The 26,430-nt window shown below is 46.9% G+C and overlaps 1 protein-coding gene across 1 annotated transcript in view; it reads left to right on the forward strand.

Moving 5' to 3' along the window:
- Positions 1-367: 367 nt before the first annotated feature.
- TMEM161A (transmembrane protein 161A) overlaps positions 368-26,430 on the forward strand; it is a 90,662-nt gene continuing 64,599 nt past the window's right edge. The window contains exons 1-2 of the mRNA XM_056843962.1: positions 368-380; positions 557-639. Of these exons, the coding sequence (XP_056699940.1) occupies positions 368-380; positions 557-639 (96 nt within the window). The remainder of the gene's footprint in view (positions 381-556; positions 640-26,430) is intronic.

Consider the following 26,430-nt stretch of genomic DNA (forward strand, 5'->3'; position numbering starts at 1 on the left):
CTTAGGAGAAGAAGGGGGGGGCGCCTCTCCCTTCTCCGGCTCTCCGGTTCCCCTTCCCCTTAAGATCTGCGTCCCCTCCTTCCTTTTGCAGCTCAACCAAGCAAAAGTAACCGCATTTATTATTTTTTTAAGATTTTTTTTTTTGGGGGGGGGGGTCTTTTTAAGAGAAAGCTTTGGACGACGGCGGGGCCGCCCGACCTCGTAGCGCCGACAAAGGGTCTTTCCCCCCCACCCGCTTCCACCCTAAAGAGCATCCTAGGCTTGAAACAATTTTTACAAATTCTCTTCCTGAGCTCCGAAGTTTCTCCGGCTCCTAGGACCGATTCTGGCTTTGCAAACTGGCTTGCGGAGGGGAAAGTCTCCCTGGATGAATCCAGCAGGTAAGTGAGCCGATTTCCCTTACCTAGAGGTGCACACCTGGATTTTTTTGGCTGGGAGGGGAGATACCTCGGGTGGGGGGAAGGGAAGAAAGGGCTTTGCTGCTGGTGGAAGCGACCCGTCCAAAGTTGCGGCGCTTTTCTATCTCCTGGATCTCTTCCGATCTTCCCCGTTCCAGCCGCGCGATCTCGCGACGCCTTCGGCCGTTTCCGAGTGGCCGGAGGTTCCCCGGGCTCCAGTTCGCTCTCCGAAGCCAAAGAGGTCGGTCTCCCAAGCCTTGGCTCGGGTCGTGCCTCAAAGGGGTTGCGCCTCCCGAAAAAGGATCCATTGAGGCGGACGTGAACTAGGAATGGCTCAGCTCCCCCCGCCCCTCCCCCAAATTCAACTGCATCCATGAACGCAAAAGGAAGTATTTCTTCACACAGCGCATAGTTGAACGGTGGAACTCCCTGCCCCAGGATGTGGTGATGGCTGCCAACTTGGAAGGCTTTCAGAGGGGGGTGGACATGTCCATGGAGGAGAGGGCTATTCATGGCTACCAGTCCAAATGGATCCTAGTCATGATGCATACCTATTCTCTCCAGGATCAGAGGAGCAGGCCTGTTATATTAGGTGCTGTGGAATACAGGCAGGATGGTGCTGCTGCGGTGGTCTTGCTTGTGGGCTTCCTGGAGGCACCTGGTTGGCCACTGTCTGAACAGCCTGCTGGACTTGATGGGCCTGGGTCTGATCCAGCAGGGCTGTTCTTATGTACTTATGCTCATGATGCATACCTATTCTCTCTAGGATCAGAAGAGCATGCCTATTATATTAGGTGCCATGGCACACAAGCAGGGTGCTGCTGCAGTCATCTGGTTTGTGGGCTTCCTAGAGGCACCTGGTTGGCCCTTGTGTGAACTGAGTGCTGGATGGACCTTGGGCTGATCCAGCAGGGCTTTTCTCCCTGCCCCAAGATGAGGTGATGGCTGCCAATTTGGAAGGCTTTCAGAGGGGAGTGGACATGTTCCTGGAGGAGAGGGCTATCCACAACTTCTAGTAAAAATGGATAGTAGTCATGATGCCTGCCTATTCTCTCCAGGATCAGAGAAGCATGCCTATTATATTGGGTGCTGTGGAACACAGGCAGGACAATGCTGCTGCAGTCGTCTTGTTTGTGGGCTTCCTAGAGGCACCTGGTTGACCCCTCTGTGAACAAACTGCTGGACTTGATGGACCTTAAGAACATAAGAAAGGCCCTGCTGGCTCAGACCAAGGTCCATCAAGTCCAGCAGTCTGTTCACACAGCAGCCAACTAAGGTGCCTCTAGGAAGCCCAGAAGCAAGACAAGTGCAGCAGCATTATCCTGCCTGTGTTCCACAGCACCTCACAGGCCTGCTCCTCTGATCTTGGAGAGAACAGGTATGCATCATGACCAGTATCCATGGATAGCCCGGTCCCCCATAAGAACATAAGAAAAGCCCTGCTGGGTCAGACCAAGGCCCCTCAAGTCCAGCAGTCCGTTCACACAGCGGCCAGCCAGGGGCCTGGGTCTGATCCAGCAGGGCCTTTCTTATGTTCTTATGTGCCAGTTCCAAATCCAGGCACCCGCCTCGAGTCGAATGCAGCAGGATCACAGCCTTACTGCCCCTGGCTGATCCAGATCTCCCTCTGAAAGGAGCGGGGGAGGGGAGATACACACCTTCAACCCCCAAGTCCTGCAGTTTATAAACTCACCCCCACCCCACCCCAGTCGCCCATGTGCAGGCGAATGTGGGAAATGTGCTGGCTTTGAGCTGCAAAGGAGCCTCTTTTTTTTGGGGGGGGGGGTCTCCCAGGCAATGCCCGAGCCCCAGCCTGGGCAGATCCGACCCAGGGTCGGAGCCCTGGCCGGGTGGGGAGGGGGAGGCACCGAGGCCCGGCGGGGGGGGGAGACGGGGACCCCCTCCCCCGCCTGAGAAACGGCTGGCCTCCCCAGACCCCATTCTTATGGAAATGTGCTGTTGAACTTGAAGCGGTCTGGAAGCCCCCTCCAAGGGGAGAGACCCCTCCCCAGTATTTCCAGACCTGGGAATTTACATTTTTGCCCGGTCTTCCAGGCGGCAATAAATGGGGGGGTGGAGGGTCTAGGAGCGCCCGCTGCCTGCAAACTCGACCTAGTTTGGGGAAGATGGAGAGGAGAAATAAATACATGCAAAAGATAAATAAATGCAGATAAATGCACGAGAGCTTTGCAAAACCTCTTTTTTTCTGCTGGCAAACTCAACTTAGTTTGGGGAAGATTGGGGGGAGAATACATAAAATAGAGAAACAAATGCAGATAAATGCACAAGATCTTTACAAAACCCTTCTTTTTTTCCTGCTGAAATTTCTCCTCCCGCTCCTCTCCAGCATCCTTCGATGTCTTGCGAAATGGAGCGCACGGAGGGCCTCAATTTCCCCCCCCCCCACTGGAAAGCCCCCCTTTTCTACGCTGGTCCCACCTTGAACCGGGTCCAGAAGGCCGGCGACTCCCGGCCGGGAAAGGAGCCGCAGAAAAAGCCAGCCGAGAACGGGAGAAAAAGAGAATTCCAGTCCTTTTTGTGGCATTTGGCGGCGGCGGGGGGGGGATGTTTGCCTTTCCTTTTTTAAAAAAAGGGGGAATCTGCAGAGTTCATGGCAGAGAGGAACCCATATTTTAAACCCCCCCCTCTTCTTGCTTGGAATAAATTAGCTTATTTATTAGAATCAATTGGGGTTTTTTTCCCCCAGAACTCCAAAGCATTTTGAGACCTTTTTTTTTTTTAACGCATCGATGGTTTGCTAACTTTTTTTGGGGGGGGAAGGGGGGGATTGGCAGCCTTTCGAAACCCCCGCCAGCCATTCGCACGCGCCCCCAGCCCCGTTCAGACGAGTCGGGTTCAGCGCGAAGGATGCCAGATCGGAGGACGGAGGGTGGGGGGACAGATCCGTCGTATGAATCGAAAAGGGGCGTCGTTCCCCCCCCTCCTCTTTTTGAAGGACTAGAGTTTTCCCTTCAGCTGGGAGAAACCTTTTTCAGACTCCTTGGCCCTTTGTGCATGGGAGGTTTTGCCTTGGGTTTGCCACTCTCTAGACGGACACTTTCCGCATCCAAATGGTCAAAACTCAACAATAAGCCCCCATGCAGAGTTTGGAGAATATGGATGGGGAAAATATGCATCTGGAGAGCGGCAAATCCAAGGCAAATTCTCCCATGCAAAAATGGCCCTTTTCATCCCACCTACCTTCCAATGACCTGAATTTCCCCACCAGACATAATCGATTTTTGAGAGGAGAGGCCAGCATATACCTTTTTATTTTATTTTTATTTTTTAAATATATATATATATTTTAAGAGCAGGTCTCACTGAATTTTTTTTGTGGGGGGAAACCCCGTTCCGCTTAAGCCCCCGCAGGCTTCCCCGATGCGATCCGGCGCGCGTTTGGCTTCGGGAGCCGGTCCCATTCGGCTCAACGGTCTTACTCCCAGACGAATTCGCACGGGTTGATCCGACGCACGTGGCCTTGGGAAGCCAGGGCGGCTCGACCCGGGAGGGTCTACTTCTGAGTAAGCCTGCATCCTGAGGCTTGAGGGTGCTGGCGAAGACTAGGGTCGGTTCTGTCTGGCTTGCATCCTCGGGGCATTTATGCATGGGAGGGTTTGCCTTGGATTTGCCACGCAATAGATGCACATTTTCCCCATTTGAATTCTCAGAACTCAACAATAAGCCCCCATGCAGAGTTTTGAGGATCCAGATGGGGAAAATGTGCATCTAGAGAGTGGCACATCCAAGGCAAAACCTCCCATGCAAAAATGCCTCTTCTCTGCAAATTGATGTTTTCCCCTCCCGAGTTACTTTATTCTATTTTACCAGCGCTGAAATCTCTCGGGGATGCCTCCACTTTTCCCACCGCCTTGGAAGCATTTGTAGAGCGATTCCGCTTTTCTTTCTCTCCTTTCCTGGGCTTTTGGGCCGGGATAAAATCCGGGGTTGTTCAAAAGGCAAAAAAAAAACAAAAAACAAAGAATTCCTAGGGATTCATCTGGTTTCAAAGGAGACGTCTTTCCTTTGGAAATCCAGATTCAGTCCTTGTGCCTGTGTAGGAACCTCCCCGCCACCCCCAGTTTAAATCAGAGCACCAAAAAAGAAGACAAATAAAAACCCTCCACAAATAAACACCTGTTTGTCCGCTCTTTGGCTGTTACCAGAAAGAGGAGCTGAGATTTACCGAGGCAAATTCTGCTCCGAAATCCTTCCCCTGGAGATCAGCTTCCTAGTGAAAGTCTTCAAGCCTCAGTGGATGCATACCTTGGCTACAGAAACTGGCCCAGGTGTTCTTGGGGGTGGGATGGTGTGTGTGTGTTGGTTTTTAATGTCATCTTTTGCTTTTCTCTTCTATTTCCCCACCCCTTGAATCTGAACTCAGATTAAGATGCTACTGGTAAGGCATAAGATCCAGCCAATGGTTTTTCAAGCCTTTGTAAAGTCATAGATCATGGTGTACATCTAACTGGTGTCTCTCCTTCTCCTCCTCCTCCTCCTCCTCCTCCTTCTGTTCCTCCTCCTCTATTGTAAGCCTACTTTAAAGTTGATTTCCCATTAGAAGCAAGGGTTACAAAACTGTTTTAAGTAATAGAAATGAAGGAACCTCGACTGAAATAACCTCTTCCTAAATGTTTAAAATGAATCTGAATTGTGACCATTTTAACTCTTTCACCTCCTCCTTTCCCGCCCCCTCTGTTTTTTTAAAGCATACTTGTTTGTGTGTGTTCCCTGTCCCATATCTAAATTCTCTGTGCAACTTACTTCAGATTTTGCAGAGGTTTTTTTTTAACCTCTAGCTCGCTGTTTGCAAAATGGAGAGTAAACAGCACTTCAAAAATAATAACCGTCGTCTCAATTTTCCCCCTTTGCCAGGGCAAGATGGAACGGAAAGAAAAATGCCCAGGGTTCTAGCAAATTCCAAGAAAAAGGTAATTTTAACCTTTAAATCTCCCCCTGTTTTTGTTCAGTTGGAGTTTTACCCTTTATAAATGTTATTCTGCTATGCTTGCGTTAAAAGCATCAGTGACATATTTGTCTGTATATGTGTGTGTGTGATTCCGGAAATGAAACATAATCAAAGAATGCTGTGACATCTTAAAGGCTGTATAATATTTCTTACAGTTTGTAATCTGCAAATGTCTTAGATTCCCCCACCCCCAATATGAATGGATAAATTCCATTATGGGAGGAGAGTTTTTTATTTGCAGTGAAAATGTGCAACTGAACCTTACTGATATGGCTCTACTTACACATATATACACACACCCCATTTAAAAGCATGTTTAACAGTGAAAGATCCCAGGTTGATTCATGAGTAAACCAGGAGGCTCAGGATGTAAACCACAGTAATACTGTAAACCACAGTAATACTGCTGAAGCTGGAGGGTGAGATATTCAAAACAGAGAAAAGGAAGTATTAAAACAGATTAAAACATATAAAAGGAAGCATTGTTAAATTGTGGAACTCCCTGCCCCAGGATGTGGGGATGGCTGTCAACTTGGAACGATTTAAGAGGGGAGTGGACATGTTCACGGAAAAGAGGACTATTCATGGCTACTAGTCAAAATGGATACTGCCATTATGCATACCCATTCTCTCCAGGATCAGAGGAGCATGCAGAATATATTAGGTGCTGTGGTGGAACACAGGCAGGATGGTGCTGCGGCAGTCGCCTTGTTTGTGGGCTTCCTAGAGGCACCTGGTTGCCCACGGTGTGAACAGACTGCTGGACTTGATGGGCCTGGGTCTGATCCAGCATGGATGTTCTTATGTTCTTATAGCTGGGCCTCTGAGTGCATGACCGTGTGTGTGACTAGCTACAGTGGACATGTTCATGGAGGAGAGGGGTATCCATGGCTACTAGTAAAAATGGATACTAGTCATGATGCATGCTTATTCTCTCCAGGATCAGAGGAACAGGCCTATTATATTAGGTGCTGTGGAACGTTGGCGGGATAATGCTGCTGCAGTCGTCTTGCTTGTGAGCTTCCTGGGGGAGCCTGGTTGGCCTCTGTGTGAACAGACTGCTGGACTTGATGGGCCTGGGTCTGTGCCAGCATGGCCTTTCTTGTGTTCTTATGTTCACAGTGGAGGGAAATTGAATCTTAGTTGTGTACCTTCATTTCAAGAGAGGGGATCCACCTCTCTCTTGATCTCAGCCCACTTGAAAGAGCTCTATTCAGACCACTACCAAACAACATCTTTTAAAAACATCCCTCTCTTGTGACTTGTGGTGGTGGGTGACCTGAAACATCAAGCATTTCTTTAGCAACAGAAATAATGTGATTTAATGGGAAAGGGAGAGGGTCCAAGACACTGTCTAAAAACCACACCGTGGTCCTTTCACCAAGGCCATTTTTGCATGGTAATTAGCAGCACATTCCAGGCCGAATTGCCCTGCATATTTTTTTTTGAATTTTGCACTCTGAACCGTCATTCCGGAAGTGACTGCGAAGCCAGCGCATATCTGCTTCGCATTACAAAAGAGCCCATTTAATGTGATCTTTGGTGTTTGCTGGCAAAGAACCCCCCTCAAGGAACCATGCAAAACAACAGAGGCAAAACAACATTAGCTATGCATATGCTAATGGCTAGGCATGTAGGAACAAAGGAGCAGGCGAGTGGGGGGAGTGGAACGCCGGGACAGTGAAAAGGCATTTTTAAAGTCGCATTTTAAAAAAGAGCTTTGAGCGAGAATCAAAATTGACCATGCAAAAATGGCCCAACAGTTGTTGGAAAGCCACAAAATTTGTGTCTGCTGGCTGAGGTTCACAAGGGACAGATGTAATATGTGCACACAAAAATCCGGGTGTCGTGGTTTGAGTGAGTTGGGACAGTGCATTTCTCAACATTTTAAGTGCACCGAAGTTGACGGGTTTCGAAGGGGATAACTGTTTACGATTGCGCTGGAAGACTGCAATCCTATTCCTGTTTACTTGAGAGTAAGCCTTTTGGAACATAGCATGACTGATGTATGAACAGGCAGAAGTGTGCACCCAAAGGGTTCTTAGTTCCAGAATATTGCATGAAAGGAAGGCCTGTGGATGAAGTTAGGTGACAGGAGCTAATGGGCAGGAAGGCATGTGTGGAGGTGTGTTTCTGTACTTGCTGGCTCATTGGAAGAGCATCTGCTTGGCATGCAGAAGGTCCCGGGTTCAATCCCCGGTATCTCCACTTAAAGGATCTGGCAGTATGATGTAAAAGACCTTAACCTGAGACCCTGGAGAGCTGCTGCCAGTCTGAGTAGACAATACTGACTTGGACGGACCAAGGGTCTGATCCAGTATAAGGCAGCTTCATGTGTACACGGGTTCAAGATTAGGCCTTTATTTCAGTGGTTTGGCTGGAATCTCTTCCCACTGACTGTGTGTCAGGTGTGCACCCAAAGCAGAAGACAGTGGTAGAGTCTCCAAGTGGTCAAACAGACTGTACCACTTCCAACTGCAAGTGGGGGATCCCCTAGGTTTGATTCTTCCTTAAGTGGTAGAGAAAGTCGGCATATAAAAACCAACTCCTCTTCTTCTTCTTCTTCCTCCTCCTCCTCCTTCCTTCCGCTCTTAACCACTACACCACGCTGAATGTACCGACGATGACCAAGCAAAGAGGGTTTGATATTCTAGCAAACTCACAGTCATATGGCAGCTAGATGTCAGTGGTTTCTTAGGCAACTTATTGTAATAACTTCCATCTCCTTGTGCGAGGTTTTGCTATCCTAGCAAATCCCCTGGCTGAAAGATGCAAGGACTGCGAACACAACACAACCAATGCTTTTAAATTAGCAAAGCAGGGAATTGTGCGTTCTCTGTACTTCTAAAACTATCTGGAATTCCCATGTTGGGCAACCCAGATCTTGCGCCAAGCAAAGCTAGATTCTGTAACCAGCACCGATGTCGAAATGTCCATCTTTTCTCCTTTTACAGAACTGTGCAGTTTAAAAAAATATATTGGGTAATTAATACCGGCGGTGCGAATCAAGGGGAGAGGTGTCGCAGATGTTGCTGGGTGCTGAAGTCCGGCAGCCATCTTTGTGGGGTTCCAACAGGCCTTGGCCAGAGGGGCTGGGAACTTGGTTTCTCTTCACACAAAAGCGGAGGTTTCTGGCAACTGGATTCATTGCTTGATTAAAATATTTTTCATCTTTCTGTTTTATTGGTCAGCAAGGCAGTTGACAACAAACATTAACATCACAATGAGGCCTATGTGTAGGCATAAATTATCCCATGGGCTATAAAAATAACAAGCAGCATAGAATCATAGAGTTGGAAGGGACCACCAAGGTCATCTAGTCCAACCCCCTGCACAATGCAGGAAATTTACAAATACCTCCCACCCACACACCCCCAGTGACCCCTACTCCATGCCCAGAAGATGGCCAAGATGCCCTCCCTCTCATGATCTGCCTAACGTCATAGAATCAGCATTGCTGACAGATGGCCATCTAGCCTCTGCTTAACAACCTCCAGGTTGGAGAGCTTACCACCTCCCTGGTGGTAATATTGCACTGGTGAATATTTCTTGAGCCTCCCCCCTCCCGGTCCCCTGGGCCTAAGCCAACACCTAAAGCTCAGCAATCGCATAACATTTTCTCAGGGAGGGCTTTCCGCAATCCGTGCTCCAAATCCGAGTCCGCACTTTCCCTGCCCTTTTTCCGGTCACCCAAAGTCTGCAAATAACCTGACATAGAGGTGCAAATCTCCCGCGTTTCCCTGGGAGCAGAGAAAACGGGTAGACGTAGCGAATGTTTTCAATCCTTCTGGCGCAGGCTGTTCAAAGTGACTCAGAAGTGACTCAGATACTTATGGGGAAGCAAATAACATCTAGACCACTTCTTCTTCTATTGCATTGCTCGCTGAGTGTCCCATCCTGTCAACGGTCTTCACTCACACTGTGTAATTGGCCTTGAGTCCAAGCGATAGAAGTGGACTATAAATAACATAATATAAAATAAATAAAACAAATAAATATTGTTCCATAATCATTCGCTGCATGTAGAAAGCCACCAAGTCAGGGGACAAGAGCTCTCTTTGGTTGTCTTCCAATGAGCGGATGGCTTAAAATGTCTGCATTTTCACAGTTGTGGAGTCAGCTTATTTGCTTATGCACGGGCCTTAAATAGTCAGGATTTTCAAGGGAGGGTGTGATTGGCCAGGGAACCTGGAGGGTTTTTGGGTTTTTTGCCATCTTCTGGGCATGGAGTAGGGGTCACGGGGCGTGTGTGTGGAGGGGAAGTAGTTGTGAATTTCCTGCATTGTGCAGGGGGTTGGACTAGATGACCCTGGTGGGCCCTTCCAACTCTATGATTCTAAGACTGGAGTTATGTTGAAAAATGTTATGCTGTATCTTCCGGGGAAGGGCTACGGCTGAATGGCAGAGCTCTTCCTTTGCATGTGGACAGTTCCCGGTTCCACCCTCACCGTCTCCAGTTAAAGGGTCCCAGGTAGCACATACAGAGGCCAGTGAGGCCAAAGCCTCTGCTAACAATACCAGATAAGAGGGAGCTTACAGGAGCTGGGGGGTCTGACTCTGCAAAAGGCAGGTTTGCCTTCTGCTTATTGCATGGAGCTGTACATTCAACAGAGCCAGCAAAATAAGGATGGCATCGTCATTGGGCGGGGGGTGGGGGGGACAGGACCTTGCTGTGGCCGGATGTCAGATTTCAAAAGTGGGCTTCAGCACCATGGACAGGACTGCCCTTTCCTTTGGGTAGCGGCTTCACCTCTACACGGCCTGGCTGGATTTTCTCTCCCTCGGTCCTGTTTCCCTGGCAATGTCAGATGCCAGCTTTCACCCCTGATCTCTGCTGTTTTGAATCTGGCCTCGGTAGGAAGGATTTCCTTTTGGCAGTGACCTACCCTGCAAAGAGGAGGAGGAGGAGGAGGAGAGTTGGTTTTTATATGCCGAATTTCTCTACCACTTAAGGAAGAATCAAACTGGCTTACAATCACCTTCCCCTCCCCGCAAGAGACACCCTGTGAGGTAGGTGGGGCTGAGAGAGCTGTGACTAGCCCAAGGTCACCCAGCTGGCTTCATGTGCAGGAGTGGGGAAACAAATCCAATTCACCAGATTATCCTCCGCCGCTCATGTGGAGGAGTGGGGAATCAAACCCGGTTCTCCAGATCAGAGTCCACTGCTCCAAACCACCGCTCTTAACCACTACTGGCTCTCTGGGCTGGAGAAGAGATGATGATCCTGCATGCGAGGCAGAATTTCACAGTTCTGGCTTCATGGTTTTGTCTTTTCTTAAAACTCCGTTGTTCAGGGATTCCCCCCCACCCATAGCGGTGGGAGAAAAGCCTGCATCTGGGTGATGGGCAGTTGCCTTTGGGGTAACATGTGTAGTTCTGGTCTGTTCACCTCGAAAAGGATCTGGGAGTGCTGGAAGGGGGTATGGAGAAGGGCAGTCCGAATCACGCTCAGTTTAAGAAGAAAATGACTATGGGGGACATAACAGAAATTTATAAATTTATTCCTGGTGTGGAGAAGGGAGCTTCTTCTCCCTCTCCCATAATACTAGTAGGCAAAGCAACAAAACTGATGGGGAGTGAATTCAGAAAAGACAAAGACAGATTTCTTCACACAATGCACAGGTATCTTAGGGAGCACAAAACCTGAAATATAGAGGTGTCCACTTTAGGAAACTAGGTGGGTTTGCAAAGGAGTGGTCCATCCATCAGGGAGGGCCTGAGGCCCAGTGGTAGAGCCCCTGCTTGGCATGCAGAAGGTCCCAGGTTCAATCCCCGTCATCTCCAGTTAAAGGGACCAGGCAAGTAGGTGATGGGAAAGACCTCAGCCTGAGACCCTGGAGAGCCGCTGCCGGTCTGAGTAGACAAGACTGACTTTGATGGACCAAGGGTCTGATTCAGTATAAGGCAGGTTCATGTGAAGTCAATAGGCTTTAAGGAAGGGGCTGTGGCTCAGTGGTAGAGCATCTGCTTGGCATGCAGAAGGCCCCAGGTTCAGTCCCCGGCATCTCCAGTTAAAGGGACTAGGTAAGTAGGTGATGTGAAAGTCCCCAGCCTGAGACCCTGGAGAGCCGCTGCCGGTCTGAGTAGACAATACTGACTTTGATGGACCTAGGGTCTGATTCAGTATAAGTCAGCTTCATGTGTTCATGTGTTCAAGGATTTCCTCACACGATGCACAAGTATCTTAGGGAGCGTAGAGATGGCCATTACCTAGGGTGCTTTAAGAAACTAGGTGGATTTACAAAGGAGAGGTCCATCAATGGCTAATAGCCATGATGGTTAAATAGAACTGCCATGGTCAGAAGCAGTGTGGGGCAGTGGTTAGAATGTGGGACGAGGATGTGGGAGGCCCAGGTTCGAATTTCCACTCTGATGTGGAAGCTTGCTGGGTGATCTGGGCCAGTAACACACTTACCGCCTAACCTACCTCACAGGGTTGTTGTGAGGATAAAACGGAGGGCTGGAGAATGATGTGAGCTGTTTTGAATCCCCACTGGGGAGGAAGGTGGAAGTACGAATGAAGTAAATAAATATCGTGGACTACCAGAGGCTGGGAGGCACGGGAAGGAAAGGCTGTTGCTTCGTGTGTTGTTTCTGGGTGATCCCTGCCCACTGTTGTAAACAGGTTGGTGGGCTGTTCTCCATGCCTTCACAGAGAAAATGGATGGGGCTTGCAGAACAGGGCTTTTTCAGTGGTGACCCCTGGAATACATAACTACAGAAAGTTTGCTTTTCTCCCTTCTGGAAAGGGGTTAAGATTTTGTTGTTCCGGAGGGATTTTTAGGGTTTTGTTGCTAGGCTTCTTGCTTTCTTCTTGTTGTTGTTTCATCTGAGATGTTACTATGCCGACAAACTGCTGATTTTAATCACTTTTTAAAAATTCTACTTTGGTTTTAGTCTTGGTTGCTGTTTTCACGCCTGTTTTATTTTGTCAATTAGTTTTCTTGTTTGGGGTACCGTGTTGCTATGCATGTTATAACAGGGGGAAAAAGGAATACAAATGTTCTAAACGAAATAAAGTAAATGAATGGACTTGTGATTCCCTTCTTCGTAGTCAACATTTTTCACACAATGATATCAGTAAACATGACACCAAAGTCCACTGTTCGATCAGTCTTTCCAAAACATCTGCTACAAGAAGAAGAAGAAGAAGAATTGGGATATGATCTATACTGAATTAAGACTGATCATACAACAGAATATCGCGAAAACGCCGGAAATGATGTTGTTAAGTGTTATACCGGAAACAATATTAACCCAGAGATCATTTTTTATATATGCCACTACTGCTGCAAGACTGGTTTATGCAGCAAAATGGAAGCTTTCGGAGATACCGGACAAGACAGATTGGATAAACAAAATGCTGGAACTAGCAGAAATGGCTAAACTTACAGCATTAGTAAATCTAAAGGAGAACATAGAATTTGTGGGAGAATGGGAGGCATGGACAAGATATTGTGAAAATGAATTAAAGCTGGGAAGGCTTAAAGGTTATATTTTGATCTAATTCAAACGAGAGAAGTAGAAATATTATTAAGGATATTGATTTAGATTAAAAGAACTGTAATTAGATTGATATAAGAAATATATTATAATGAATTAGAATTTAAATGCAAAGGGGATAATTAAGTTATCAAATAGATAGAGGAGGGGAGAGGGGAAGTCAATGAAATACTAGCATTAATTAGTTATTTGGTTAAGAAAAATAATGTTTATATCATATAACAATGTTATTGAATGATGCATATTATTGTGATATATAAAAAACAATAAAAAAATTAAAATAAAAGAAGAAGAAGAAGAAGAGTTGGTTTTTATATGCCAACTTTCTCTACCACTTAGGGAAGAATCAAACCTGCTTCCCTTCCCCTCCCCACAACAGACACCTTGTGAGGTAGGTGGGACTGAGAGAGCTCTAAGAGAGCTGTGACTAGCCCAAGGTCACCTAGCTGGCTTCATATGGAGGAGTGGGGAAACCAACCCAGTTCGCCAGATTAGCCTCTCATGTGGAGGAGCGGGGAATCGAACCCGGTTCTCCAGACCAGAGCCCACTGCTCCAAACCACCACTCTTAACCACTATACCACACTGGCTCTCAATTGTTCTGAATTATAATTGGGAGAACTCTTCCCCCTCATGCTCAAAGAGGTTTGCTTTGAGAGTGGGAAAAGAAAACAACAACAACCAGCACACAGAAAGCCCAGGGCAGTGACTGATACAGCAGAGTCTTCTCGGATAGCAGGAAACCACGGGGAGTGGTTGGGCCCTCTGCAGAAAGGCCATAGAAATATCTGCCTCCATCAGAGACTGACAGGAAGGAGATGAGCTCCAGAGCAGTGACTCATGCAGAGAGACAGTGGCAAGGCTCCTCCTTTAAAACAGTTAGGGATTTTATTGTACCTCTGTGCCGGAAGTAACTGAATAATCCAGTAGCAACCAGCGCAGAGGTGTGGCAGCATGCCCTGATCTTTGGCAGGCACTGTTCGAAAGGTGGCGTTAGCCGTGAATGTATCTTTCTGTTCCTGTTCGCCTCCTCTCTCTTGCTGCCTCCCTTTCTCCTGGATTGAATAGAGATCTGGGATTCCTGTCTCATTACCGATGCTAATTTATCCACGCCTACTACCCCTCTGCATATCATACCTGATCCAATCACGCCTGCTAATGTAATTTACTTGCTTTTGACATTTACATTGCCATTGTGTGTCAAATTCACTGTTCTCTATTTAAGGACACATGGACTCACTTTCTAGCTGTATCTGAAGAAGTGAGCTGTGGCTCACAAAAGCCTCATACCCTACCAGACGTTTTGTTAGTCTTTAAGGTACTGCTGGGCTCTTGCTCTTTTCTACTCCTTTCTCCTTCTGTTCATCTTCTTTTTCTGGAGAGCCAGCACGGTGTACTTGTTAAGAGCGGGGGTTTGGAGCGGCGGACTCTGATCTGGAGAACTGGGTTTGATTCCCCACTCCTCCACATGAAGCCAGCTGGGTGACCTTGGGCTGGTCACAGCTCTCTTAGAGCTCTCTCAGCCCCACCTACCCCACAGGGTGTCTGTTGTGGGGAGGGGAGGAGAAGGTGATTGTAAGATGGTTTGGGTCTTCTTTAAGTGGTAGAGAAAGCTGGACACTAGAAACGTGCTTTTCTTTACAGTTGGTGGGGGAAACTGCTCTAAATGTACATCTCCAGATTGGATTCAATTCGAGGTGCTGGATTTGACTTTGGGGGCCAAGGAACCCCAGGGATTACCTTCGGTATGCTTCGGTGAGCTGGAGACACCTTGGCCTTTGCTCCTTTGGTGGTAGTCCCATGTGACAGGGACTTCTCAATGGTGGCCCCAAGACTTTGGAACGCCCCCTTCTCGGGCAGCGTGTTTGGCTCCACCCCTTGTGGTTTGAGTGAGTCAGGGTGAATGAATTCTGTGCATGTCTGGTCTATGCTGATCTTGGATTTTGGCTTGTGTAGCACTGCTGGTTATTTGTGGCTTATTTTTAACCCTGCTTGCTGCCCCAGTTGTCATGCTTGCATGTTGTGAGTCTAAATACTGGGGGAGGGGGGCTGTAACCCATGTTGTGAGTTTAACCAAAAGCAGGGTTCAGGTTCTTGCTAAAGAATAAAAGTTGTCCCGCATGAACACTTGATTTCCTTTTTTTCAAAAGCCGGGAGGAGGGCTCAGAATTTGGTTACTGAATGGGAATTATGACACTTTTTCTTCAAACCAGACTGAGAACTGGAGGTGTGGGGGGGTGAGCACACTGGCCCCTCTTTGCAACTGGCCCCTTTTTTGCAAAACTTGTGCTGGGCTCTTCTCACTAGACCTAAAGGCATGGGTGTCAAAGATAAGGCCCACAGGCCGGATCCAACCCCTTGAGAGCTCTTATCCGGCCCTCAAGCCAGCCAAGGCAGCCACCCCCACCCCGCTCTCAATCTGGGCTGGCAAGCCAACTGCAATCCCCCCCCCCAGCGTGGTGTAGTAGTTAAGAGCGGTGGTTTGGAGCGGTGGACTCTGATCTGGAGAACCGGGTTCGATTTCCCACTCCTCCACATGAGCGGCGGAGGCTCATCTGGTGAACTGGGTTGGTTTCCCCACTCCTACACACGAAGCCAGCTGGGTGACCTTGGGCTAGTCACAGCTCTCTCTCAGCTCTATCTCCCTCACAGGGTGTCTGTTGTGGGGAGGGGAAGGGAAGGTGACTGTCAGCCGGTTTGATTCTTCCTTAAGTGGTAGAGAAAGTCAGCATATAAAAACCAACTCTTCTTCTTCTTCCTATCTGGGCTGGCATGGCCCATCCTGACCAAGTGACATTTATGTCATATCCAGCCCTCCTAACAATTGAGTTTGACACCCCTGCTTTAAGATTCTTTGCAGATTCTCCCCTCCCTGTCAAAAACAGTTGCATTTGTTCTGGGTTGGTGGTTGAAGTTTGTGGGGTTTAAAAAAATTTCAGTACCTCCGTTGCACGTTGTTTTATGTTCTGTCTTAAATTTTATTACTTTCATTCACAGAAACATCTCTGTCTGTGCCACTGTGTAAGAATTACGGGTTCCTTTCTTCCTTTCCCTCTGAAATTCAGTGCCCCCCCCCCCAAGAATAAGATGTCGATCTATTAAGGCCACTAGGGAAGAGAACTCCTTTCTTAAAAAATAAGACAATTTCAAGTGATTCAACTGCTTGTCAAGGTTTGAAAGGGTTCCTTCTCTCCCTGTGATTCATCTCTGTTTTTACAGGATACAATGGATGCCTTAATCCAGCCGAGGAGAGAAAATTTCTCTTTCCACACGGAGTGTCCTCAAATGAACCCCCTTCCTGTCTAGTCACCCATCTGTCCTTCAGTCGTCAATTTCCTCTCTCTGTCTATGTTGTTTTTTCCCATGCAAAACGTCCACTGGCATTGAATCCACCACCTGCTTCACATCCAACCCTACTGATATCAATGGAGCTACTCTGGAGTCAGCGGCTTGCAGAAAAAGGGCTAACCAGTCGGGTTTATCCCCAAAACTCTTGTGCATAATAGTAATTTCTAAGTATTTTTTTTTAAACCAACAACCCTCAGTTCACGTCTCAGATCGGAGGAGGCGATGCAACTTAAAAACAACCTACTTATAAATCCTGAACTTTAAAGCAAAACATTGGGCAGGGGAAGGAGAGATTCCAACTAAGGACAGAACATTATGATTTAAGAATTCTTTGTCTTACAGTAAAGATTTCCCTGATCCAATAAGTTGACATGGGGGGAGGATGTGGGGGGTGGGGGGGAGGAAGATATGTAGAAGTGAAAGATATTATTGGGGAGAAGGAGAGAGTCCTCTCAAAAGGAGGGCAGGCAAAGGGGGGGGAGGATTTCTTATAGCCCTTTCTAAGCACAATTACTAAGAAGCCCTGCTGTCTTCTCTTGAAACAGTTCTTCTCTCTGCCTCAGTTTCCTTTCAGGTGCCCCTGTATCTGTCTGTCTGCCTTTCCCCCCCCCCTCATGCATTCCATTTTGTTTCCGCTTTCCTCTCTCTCTCTTTTCGCATCCCTTCGTCACATCAATGTTCCTCAAAATGGGATGTCCCACACATTTTTTTTTTTAGAGTAGCCTATCTGTTTGAAATCTTCAGTGTTGCATTTTCCCCTAGTGTGGAATCTGGAAGGGCACAGGGAAAAAATGATCTCTTAAAAACATGACGGAACCTCCATGTACCAAGTAAGTCTACCTTGAATAAGAGGGGAAGGAATGCCTTTAGGCTTTTTGGTTACTGAGTCAAAACTCTTGGAAACAGGATGCCGGCCTGGATATTCCTTCCGTCTGATCCAGCAAGGGTGACTTTGAAAGACATTGCCTTAAGAGCCAGTGTGGTGTAGTGGTTAAGAGCAGTGGACTCTAAGCTGGAGAACTGGGTTTTATTCCCCACTACTCCACATGAGTGGTGGACTCTAATCTGGTAGACTGGGTTTGATTCCCCACTCCTCCACATGAAGCCTATTGGGTGACCTTGGGCTAGTCACAGTTCCCTTACAGCTCTCTCAGCCTCAACTACCTCAGAGCCAGCGTGGTGTAGTGGTTAAGAGTGGTGGTTTGGAGTGGTGGACTCTGATCTGGAGAACTGGGTTTGTTTCCCCACTCCTCCACATGAACGGCGGATGCTAATCTGTTGGACTGGATTGGTTTCCCCACTCCTTCACATGAAGCCAGCTGGGTGATCTTGGGCTAGTCACAGCTCTCTCAACCCCACCTACCTCACAGGGTGTCTGTTGTGGGGAGGGGAAGGGAAGGTGATTGTAAGCCAGTTTGATTCTTCCTTAAGTGGTAGACAAAGTCAGCATAACTTGTTGTTGTTGTTGTTGTTGTTGTTGTTGTTGTTGTTGTTCTTCTTCTTCTTCTTCTTCTTCTTCTTCTTCTTCTTCTTCTTCTTCTTCTTCTTCTTCTTCTTCTTCTTCTTCTTCTTTCTCCCAGAAAGTTAGCCATTTGCTCATGCGAAATGACATTGCTCCCAATCGACACGCTGAGGGGTGATGAATAGACAGTTTAGATTTAAGTGGGTCGGTGGGAAAAGGGGGAGACCGAGCCAGGAGGGGAGGGAGGCCGTGGGTGCCCAAGAGGAGCTCTCACCCTCTCCTCTCCCTGGGGCCTGGCTCAATGGGAGCTTTTTCACCCGTGTCGCAGTCGGCACCCCCAAATGGCTGTGATGACATCACTGGCTTTGGTGGCTGACCTCTGACCCTGTCTGGCTGTCCCGCACAGAAGGACTGTCGTCTTGTCCCCGTCTGGCATTGTCCCTTCAATTTTATCCCACCCTCTCCCCCCACCTCCTTTTTTTCCCAGGCAAGATCCGTCCCCCCCCCCCTTCTTTCCGCCAACCCCAAAAGAAGCTGTTTTGAATCAATCAAGTTTAGAGAAGGGGCCGTGGAGGAACTGGAGTCATTGCCGCCGACTTATAATCGAAAGGATTTAGAGGCAAAAGAGAGAGAGATGCAAGAGTTTTTTTGTTTTTTAATGTTCTGTTGTTGTTCTTTCTTTGCTGAGTTTGAGGAAGGTGAAAAATCGAGCAGAAAAGAAGGCGCCTTTTTGTGTGTGTGTTTGTTTTAAAGAACTAACTTGGTAAATCGTCTTCTTGAGAAAGCGGATGGGGAGCAGAGAATAAGTAAGTGGATAAACTTTTTTTTCCTGTTTCATGCTTGAAGCTCTGAAGAAAGAACTGTCTGGAATTTTTAAAAAAGTTATCGGTGAAGTCGATAAAATCCAAACAAGCTCCCACCTCCCATTCGCTGCAAAAGAAAAGAAGACCTCAGTTGTGTTGTGATCATTATTATGTTTTAAGGATCAGATATTTCTTCAATGCTGCTTCGTTTTTATTTGTGGTTGTGTCCTATGGGCAAGTTTTGCTTCCAGGAAACATTTCTAGTTAATCAGATTTCCAATCCGTGAAAGTATCAACATTTATCTATCTATCGATGAATCGGGGTGGGGGCAGAAATTGAAAAAGTTTCCTTGGTGAAGGAACCAGTGGACCCTTTTTTAAAAAAGTGAAAAACATTGCCTTTGGGTTGAGATTTGGATGGGTAGCAGAGGGGCGAGGCAGGGAGAGAGCTGAACACGTTGAAAAGAAAGATTTTTTTTCCTGCGTCGCCCTGTGATAATAAATACGCTCTGCATAGAAATATTTCTGAGAGAGGAAGAAAACCTGGGAAATGATCGATGGAAGGGAAAGGGGAAAGAAAAGAAGCCTGCAAATTATACATACGCTTAAGAAAGAAAGAAGGGGAATTAAAGAAAGCAATTATCCTCTCCTCTCGAGGCCTGGAAGCTTCAAGAATTAGATTCCCAGCCACCCCACAACAGTTTGTAAAGAAGGGGGGAAACTACATGGATGGAGAAGGGGTAGGGAAGAGAACCTTGAATGGCCCTTTTGCGGGGAATACTCCGCTCTCCTCTCCTTCCCAGGTTCATGACTTGATGGTTCTCGTGTCAGTAATTCTGGGGGTGCTGAGGCATTTCTCTTACTATGTATGGGTGTGAAAGCTGGACAATGAAGAAAGCTGATAGGAAGAAAGTAGACTCCTTTGAAATGTGGTGTTGGAGGAGAGTGTTACTGATACCGCGGACCGCCAAAAAAACCCAAATCAGTGGGTTGTAGATCAAATCAAGCCTGAACTGACCCTCGAAGCTAAAATGACTCAACTGAAGCTGTCGTACTTTGGTCACATTATGAGAAGGCAAGAGTCACTGGAAAAGACAATCATGCTAGGAAAAGTTGAAGGCAGCAGGAAAAGAGGAAGACCCAACATGAAATGGATTGGCTCTGTAGCCACGGCCCTCAATTTGCAAGACTTGAGCAAAGCTATCAAGGATAGGACGTTTTGGAGGTCATTGATTCATAGGGTCGCCATGAGTTGGAAGCAACTTGATGGTACTTAACACACACACAAGGCATTTCTATAAAGGCCCGCAAAGCTCAGGAATCAAAGTGCTATGTGTGGGGAGAGTGAGAAGGGAAATTATTATTATTATCATTATCATCATCATCATCATCATTATTGAAAATAATAACCATTTTGGCAAAAGGAACACCAATGGGCTTGATGAACTAGCTTCGGAAGCCATTTGTGTATATGCGTGAATCTATATCTATGTGCAAGAAACCAGGGTATGGACTGAGGCTCAGCTTTGGCTGGTGTCTGTCAAAATGATGCTTTCCGAACTGTCCTTTTGCCACTCGCCTTCAAGGATCCACCAGACAGGATCCGTGGCATAGGAAACTTCTTCCTCCGCCTCGGCCCTCTCCCCAAATCCATTGCTTTCCTTTCCAGCATTCTGGGAACTGGCAACTGGGACACTTGAAAATGGGGAGGGAGCCTCAAAGGTTCCACTGGAAATTATAAAATTGCATAAAATCATGATATTTATTAAGTGTACACAATAGATACGATAAAAAGCTAGGCATGGAATACAGGCTTCATATAAAACCACCAGTGTAGCAAGCAGGGTGTAGTGGTTAAGAGCGGTGGACTGTAATCTGGAGGACCCGGGTTTGATTCCCCACCCCTCCACATGAGCGGCGGACTCTAATCTGGTGAACCGGGTTTGATTCCCCGCTCCTCCCCATAAAGCTAGCTGGGTGACCTTGGGCTAGTCACAGTTATCTCTGAACTCTCTCAGCCCCACCTACCTCACAAGGTGTCTGTTGTGGGGAGAGGAAGGGAAGGAGATTGTAAGCCAGTCTGATTCTCCCTATAAGGTAGCAAAAGTCGGCATATAAAAACCAACAATTCTTCTTCTTCTTCTTCTTCTTCTTCTTCTTCTTCTTCTTCTTCTTCTTCTTGTAGCAGAAGTTTTGGAAAGACTGATTGAACAGTGGACTTTGGTGCCATATTTACTGATATTATTGTGTGTGAAAAATCTTCTTCTTCTTCTTCTTCTTCTAGAAATATTCAAAACCATTGACGATATACATAATATAAATGACCAACAGACCATTTGCGTTTTGGCCTATTGGTCAGGGCTTCTTAAACTTTTTCCACTTGCGACCCCTTTTCGCTTGAGAAATTTTTACGTGACCCTGGGTATATAGGTAAATATACCAGTAAACGTTTGATTTGTATGCCTATTTTATATTGCCAAATTTTCCGCGACCCGCACATTCCGTTACGCGGCCCCACATGGGGTCGCGACCCACAGTTTAAGAAGCTGTGGGTATATATTATGTATATCATCAACTGGGTTGAATATTTCTGTCGGCTGAGGGGGGCAGGATAGAAACAGAAAATAATAAATGAATAAATAGCCGTTTACACTGGTGGTTCTATATGTAGCCTGAATTCCAGGCCTAGTGTTTTGATCATATCTATTGTGTACACATAATAAATATAATTATTTTATAAGATTTTATAATTTCCAACTCAACCTTTAAGGTTCTCTGTTCTTGTATGGTTGAGTTCTTCACCCCCCCTTTTTTGTTGTTGTTGTCTCGTGCTTGAAAATGGACCCCCTACCCCGGGGCCTAGCATGGCATGTCTCTGTGTCTGTACATATGTGGGTGCTTGTATACCGCCCGAAGACCTAGGTGGGTTTTTCTCTTTGGTTATCTAGCTGTATGAGTGTATATAATATCATAAAGCTAGCGAACCGAATGTACAAACCCATCTGTCGCTCAACAGGGTATGCTGGGCAGGGTTTTTTGGTGCCTTCTGGCAAAGGTGCAGTGGAACTGTGGGGCAACGCATGATGAATTAGCCAAAGGACATGCTCGTTCAGAGGGGTATCCTCTAGCCATGAGCTGGGTGGCCCAATCTCATCAGATTTCAGAAGCTAAGAAGAAGAAGAGTTGGGTTTTATATGCTGATTTTCTCTACCTTTTAAAGAGAATCAAACCAGCTTACAATCTCCTGCCCTTCCTCTCCCCACAACAGACACCTTGTGAAGTATGTGGGGCCAAGAGAGTCCAGAGAGAACTGTGACTAGCCCAAGGTCGCCCAATAGGCTTCCTGTGGAGGGGCAGGGAAACCAACCCGGTTCACTAGATTAGAGTCTGCTGCTCATGTGGAAGAGTGGGGAAGTGAAACCCTGTTCTCCAGATTAGAGTCCACCGCTCTTAACCACCACACCACGCTGGCTCTGGGTTGGCCCTGGTTATTAGTACTTGGATGGGAGACCACCGAGGAAGTCCAGGGTCGCTACTCAGAGGCAAGCGATGGCAAACCATCTCTGAACATCTCTTGCCTTGAAAACCCTACAAGGTCGCCATCAATTGGCTGTAGCTGTGTGGCATTTTCCACCACCGAGCCTTCCCCAAATAGCCAAAATAGCTCAAAGGGTAATAATTGTAAATCACCTAGGGTATTAGTGTTTTTTTCTGGGGTTCAAGGCCACAGAGACAGATCCCTGAGGCCTGAAAAAACCACCCAGACAAATCTATGGAGAAATGAGAATCCAGCCCCCCCTCACCCCCCCAAAGCTGAAGGGTCATCTCTGGCACCTCTCCCATGCAACGCTGAAAAGTCAAGACCTTGGCTGAATCAGAGAGATGAGATTTCATTCCATGAATGCTTTTGATCACCCCTGGAGAGTCTTGTTAGTATAGAGGCTTCATTGGTTTGCTTGCTTTAATTTAAATGTCCAGAACTGCACCCTAGATTGTCAAAAAACTGTTTCATTGGCATTCGGTAAAGAATACCATTAGAAAACTGATAGGAAGAAAGTAGATTCCTTTGAAATGCAGTGTTGGAGGGAAATGTTACGGATACCCTGGACCGCCAAAAAAAACAAATCAGTGGGTTCTAGATCAAATCAAGCCTGAACTGATACTAGAAACTAAAATGACTAAACTGAGGCTGTCGTACTTTGGTCACATTATGAGAAGGCAAAAGTCACTGGAAAAGACAATCATGCTAGGAAAACTGGAAGGTAGCAGGCAAAGAGGAAGACCCAACAAGAGATGGATGGACTCTATAAAAAAAAAAGCCACGGCCCTCAGTTTGCAAGACCTAAGCTGGGCTGTTAGGGATAGGACATTTGGGAGGACATTGATTCATAGGGTCGCCATGAGTCGGAAGCGACTTGACGGCACTTCACACACACACACACACACACACACAAAGAATACCATTAGGAATCAGCCGTACTGTCTCAGGATCATACTCCTGGTCATCTTCTAACGTGATTTATGCCATCACATGCCAGCAATGCCCTTCCACCTTCTACATTGAACAAACAGGCCAGTCCCTGTGTCAAAGATTAGTGGACATAAGTCTGACATTAGAAACCACAACTTTCAGAAACCAGTGGGGGAACAGTTTAACCTTCCAGGACATTCAGCTGCTGATTTTAGAGTAGCAGTTCTCTTACAAAGAGAAATTAGGAAAAGATACCGCTAAATTACAACTAATAATGAAGCTCAAGGCAATGCATTCTCCGGGACTGAATAGGGACCTGGGATTCCTGTCTCATTACCGACGCTGATTTCTCCACGCCTCTGCATATCACACCTGATCCAATCACGCCTGCTAATGTCATTTACCTGCTATTGACATTGACATGCTATTGCCATTGGGTGCGTGAATTCACTCTTCTCTACTTAAGGATAGATGGACTCGCGTTCTAGCTGTATCTGAAGAAGTGAGCCAGCCGTGACTCACGGAAGCTCACACCCTGCCATGAATGTTGTTAGTCTTTAAGGTGCTACTGGACTCTTGCTCTTTTCTACTGCTACAGACAGACTAACTCGGCTACCCATTGGGATCTATCTCCATTAGAAATCGTCCCTTTAGAACCTATTTGTACCCTCTGGTCAACCTTCAGAGGCCTTACTTTGGTTGCCCCGCCGTCTGAGGCTAGACTGGTGGCAACCCGAGAAAGGGCTTTCTCAGTCATGCCACAAAAACTTTGGAACTCCCTCCTTAGGGAGATCCGTCGGCTTACCCTCGAACGGTGTCTTCCGCCAGCGGGTGAAGACTTTTTTGTTTGTTTGTTTCGTTTAGATATACCTCCAGTAGTGGTTACTGGCCCTCCTCTCTGGTTTTGGTGTGTTTTGTTTCCACGCTTTTACTGAATTGTTTTGTAATTTTCAGTGCTTTCTCATTGTTCGGATGTTTTTATGTGAACCACCTTGGGCCCCCAGATCGGATGGAAATAGGAGTGGATGGAAATAGAGTTTATGGGTCATCACGAGAAATACTTTGAAATGTCTCATCCCGCTATTGATTTGGAGAACTATTTCTTCCTATCCGTTCCCCCTTCCCCCCATAAGTTCTACGCATTTTCCAGCAATTTGTGTGTGCCATAAATAGGCATTAGATGTCCCAGTGTCATACATTGTCTGAATAAACTGCATATAAGAGCCATTCAACATGATGCAAACAAATATCCAAAGCCGGCAGCAAGAAGCAGCGAGCCGGCTGCACAAAATCTGAATGGTTAGAAAAGAAAGAAAAAATTGGGGTCGTTCACATATCCCTGGTCAAACTGGAACTTTGCATCGCGTCTGGAAGCATGCGGAATACAATCTAGATCTTTCAAGATGAAGAAGAAGAGTTGGTTTTTATATGCTGACTTTCTCCACCAGTTAAGGGAGACTCAAACTGGCTTACAATCACCTTCCCTTCCCCTCCCCACAACAGTCACCCTGTGAGGGAGGTGGGGCTGAGAGAGAGTGACTTGCCCAAGGTCACCCAGCTGACTTCGTGTGTAGGAGTGGGGAAACAACTGCCGCCGCTTCCCCTTATTTTATTTTATTTGTAATCTTTGGTGTTTTTTTACCCAGTTACAATTTCTGAGATGTCTTCAAGGGCAGCCCCACATTGTGAATGTAGTAGTCTAACCTTGCTGCAATAGGCACATGTATGACTGAATCCAATTCATGTCTTTCCCAGAAAAAGTACAGGCTAGCATACTGCCAATATTGTTAAAGACAAGTTCACACAGAGAGGGGTTACTAAAATGTGTTTCTGCTAGGGAGGCTTACCAATGCCTGGACAGGAGAAAAAAATGGTATAAACCAATGTGAATGCCCAGGGCTTAGGGCATAATTAGTTTTACTTGAGATAAGAGCAGCCATGCTAGATCAGACCAGGGACCCATCTAGACCCATGTCCCGACCTGCTCTGTACCTTTAAGAATGACAGAGGCCATCAGTCCATTGAAATAATTAAAATAAAAAGTCATTCATACTGTAACAGCGTGGTGTAGTGGTTAAGACTGGTGGTTTGGACTGGTGGAGTCTGATCTGGAGAATCGGGTTTGATTCCCCCACTCCTCCACATGGAGCCAGCTGGGTGACCTTGGGCTAGTCACAGCTCTCTCAGCCCCACCTACCTCACAGCGTGTCTGTTGTGGGGAGGGGAAGGGGATTGTAAACCGGTTTGAGTCTCCATTAGGTGGTATAGAAAATCAGCATATAAAAACCAACTCTTCTTCTTTAATGGCTGGCTGGTCTTTCCCTTCTCTTCCTGCAACTTTTTAAATGCCAGAGACAATGGCATCTTGGCTAGGTCATCTTTGGATTATTTTGACATGTTCTTGACCTCTTATTAGAATTCCCCTGTAGACCTTTTCTTGGTCATACATGAACACACGAAGCTGCCTAATACTGAATCAGACCCTTGGTCCATCAAAGTCAGTATTGTCTACTCAGACCAGCAGCAGCTCTCCAGGGTCTCGGGTAGAGGTCTTTCCCATTGCCTACCTGCCTAGTCCCTTTAACAGGAGATGCTGGGGATTGAACCTAGGACCTTCTGCATACCAAGCAGAGGCTCTGCCACTGAGCCACAGCCCCCCCCCCCAAGAGATGGTCAACATCTCTTTGCAAATAGTCATTAACAGAATTGTTCTTTCCTGGTCTTAGAAGTATCCCATAGTTTGCCTTCTTGTGCTGCTAAAGATACTTCTGATGGCAAGGAAATTTGCTCATTTGCTTTGAGTGGCTAGTAGCTCCTTGCTGTGACGGACGTGGTCCAGTGGAGTCCAGGCAGAAAGAATTTGGGAGCTGGGATGTAGCCAGTTCTATTTGCTGGTTTCTTGGTTTGAGGGGAGGATCCACAAATGTGGTTTTACGGGACCTGTCCCTACTTTGGAGGTTCTCCCATGCTTCAGGCTACTACAGGCTAAGTATCTCTTATCTGGACATCCAATATCTGGATTGACCCGAAAATCGGACTTTTTGAGCCGGCAAGCAGGCATTACTCACAGGCTCTCAGTAGCACACCAGTTTGCTTTCTGATGGTTCAATGTACACAAAATTATTTTAAAATATTGTTTAAAATTAAATTCAGGCTATGTGTATAAAGTGTATATAAAACATATATAAATCATAAATGCATTTCGTGTTTAGACTTGGGTCCCATCCCCAAGGTATCTCATTATATAAGGTTGAGAGCCAGCATGGTGTACTGGTTAAGAGCGGTGGTTTGGAACAGTGGACTCTGGAGAACCGGGTTCGATTCCCCCACTCCTCCACATGAGTGGCAGAGGCTAATCTGATGAACTGGATTTGTTTCCCCACTCCTCCACACAAAGCCAGCTGGGTGACCTTGGGCTAGTCACACTCTCTCAGCCCCACCTACCTCACAGGGTGTCTGATGTGGGGAGGGGGAGAG

This window comes from Euleptes europaea, chromosome 2, assembly GCF_029931775.1.
Source record: "Euleptes europaea isolate rEulEur1 chromosome 2, rEulEur1.hap1, whole genome shotgun sequence".
NCBI classification, from domain to species: Eukaryota; Metazoa; Chordata; class Lepidosauria; order Squamata; family Sphaerodactylidae; genus Euleptes; species Euleptes europaea.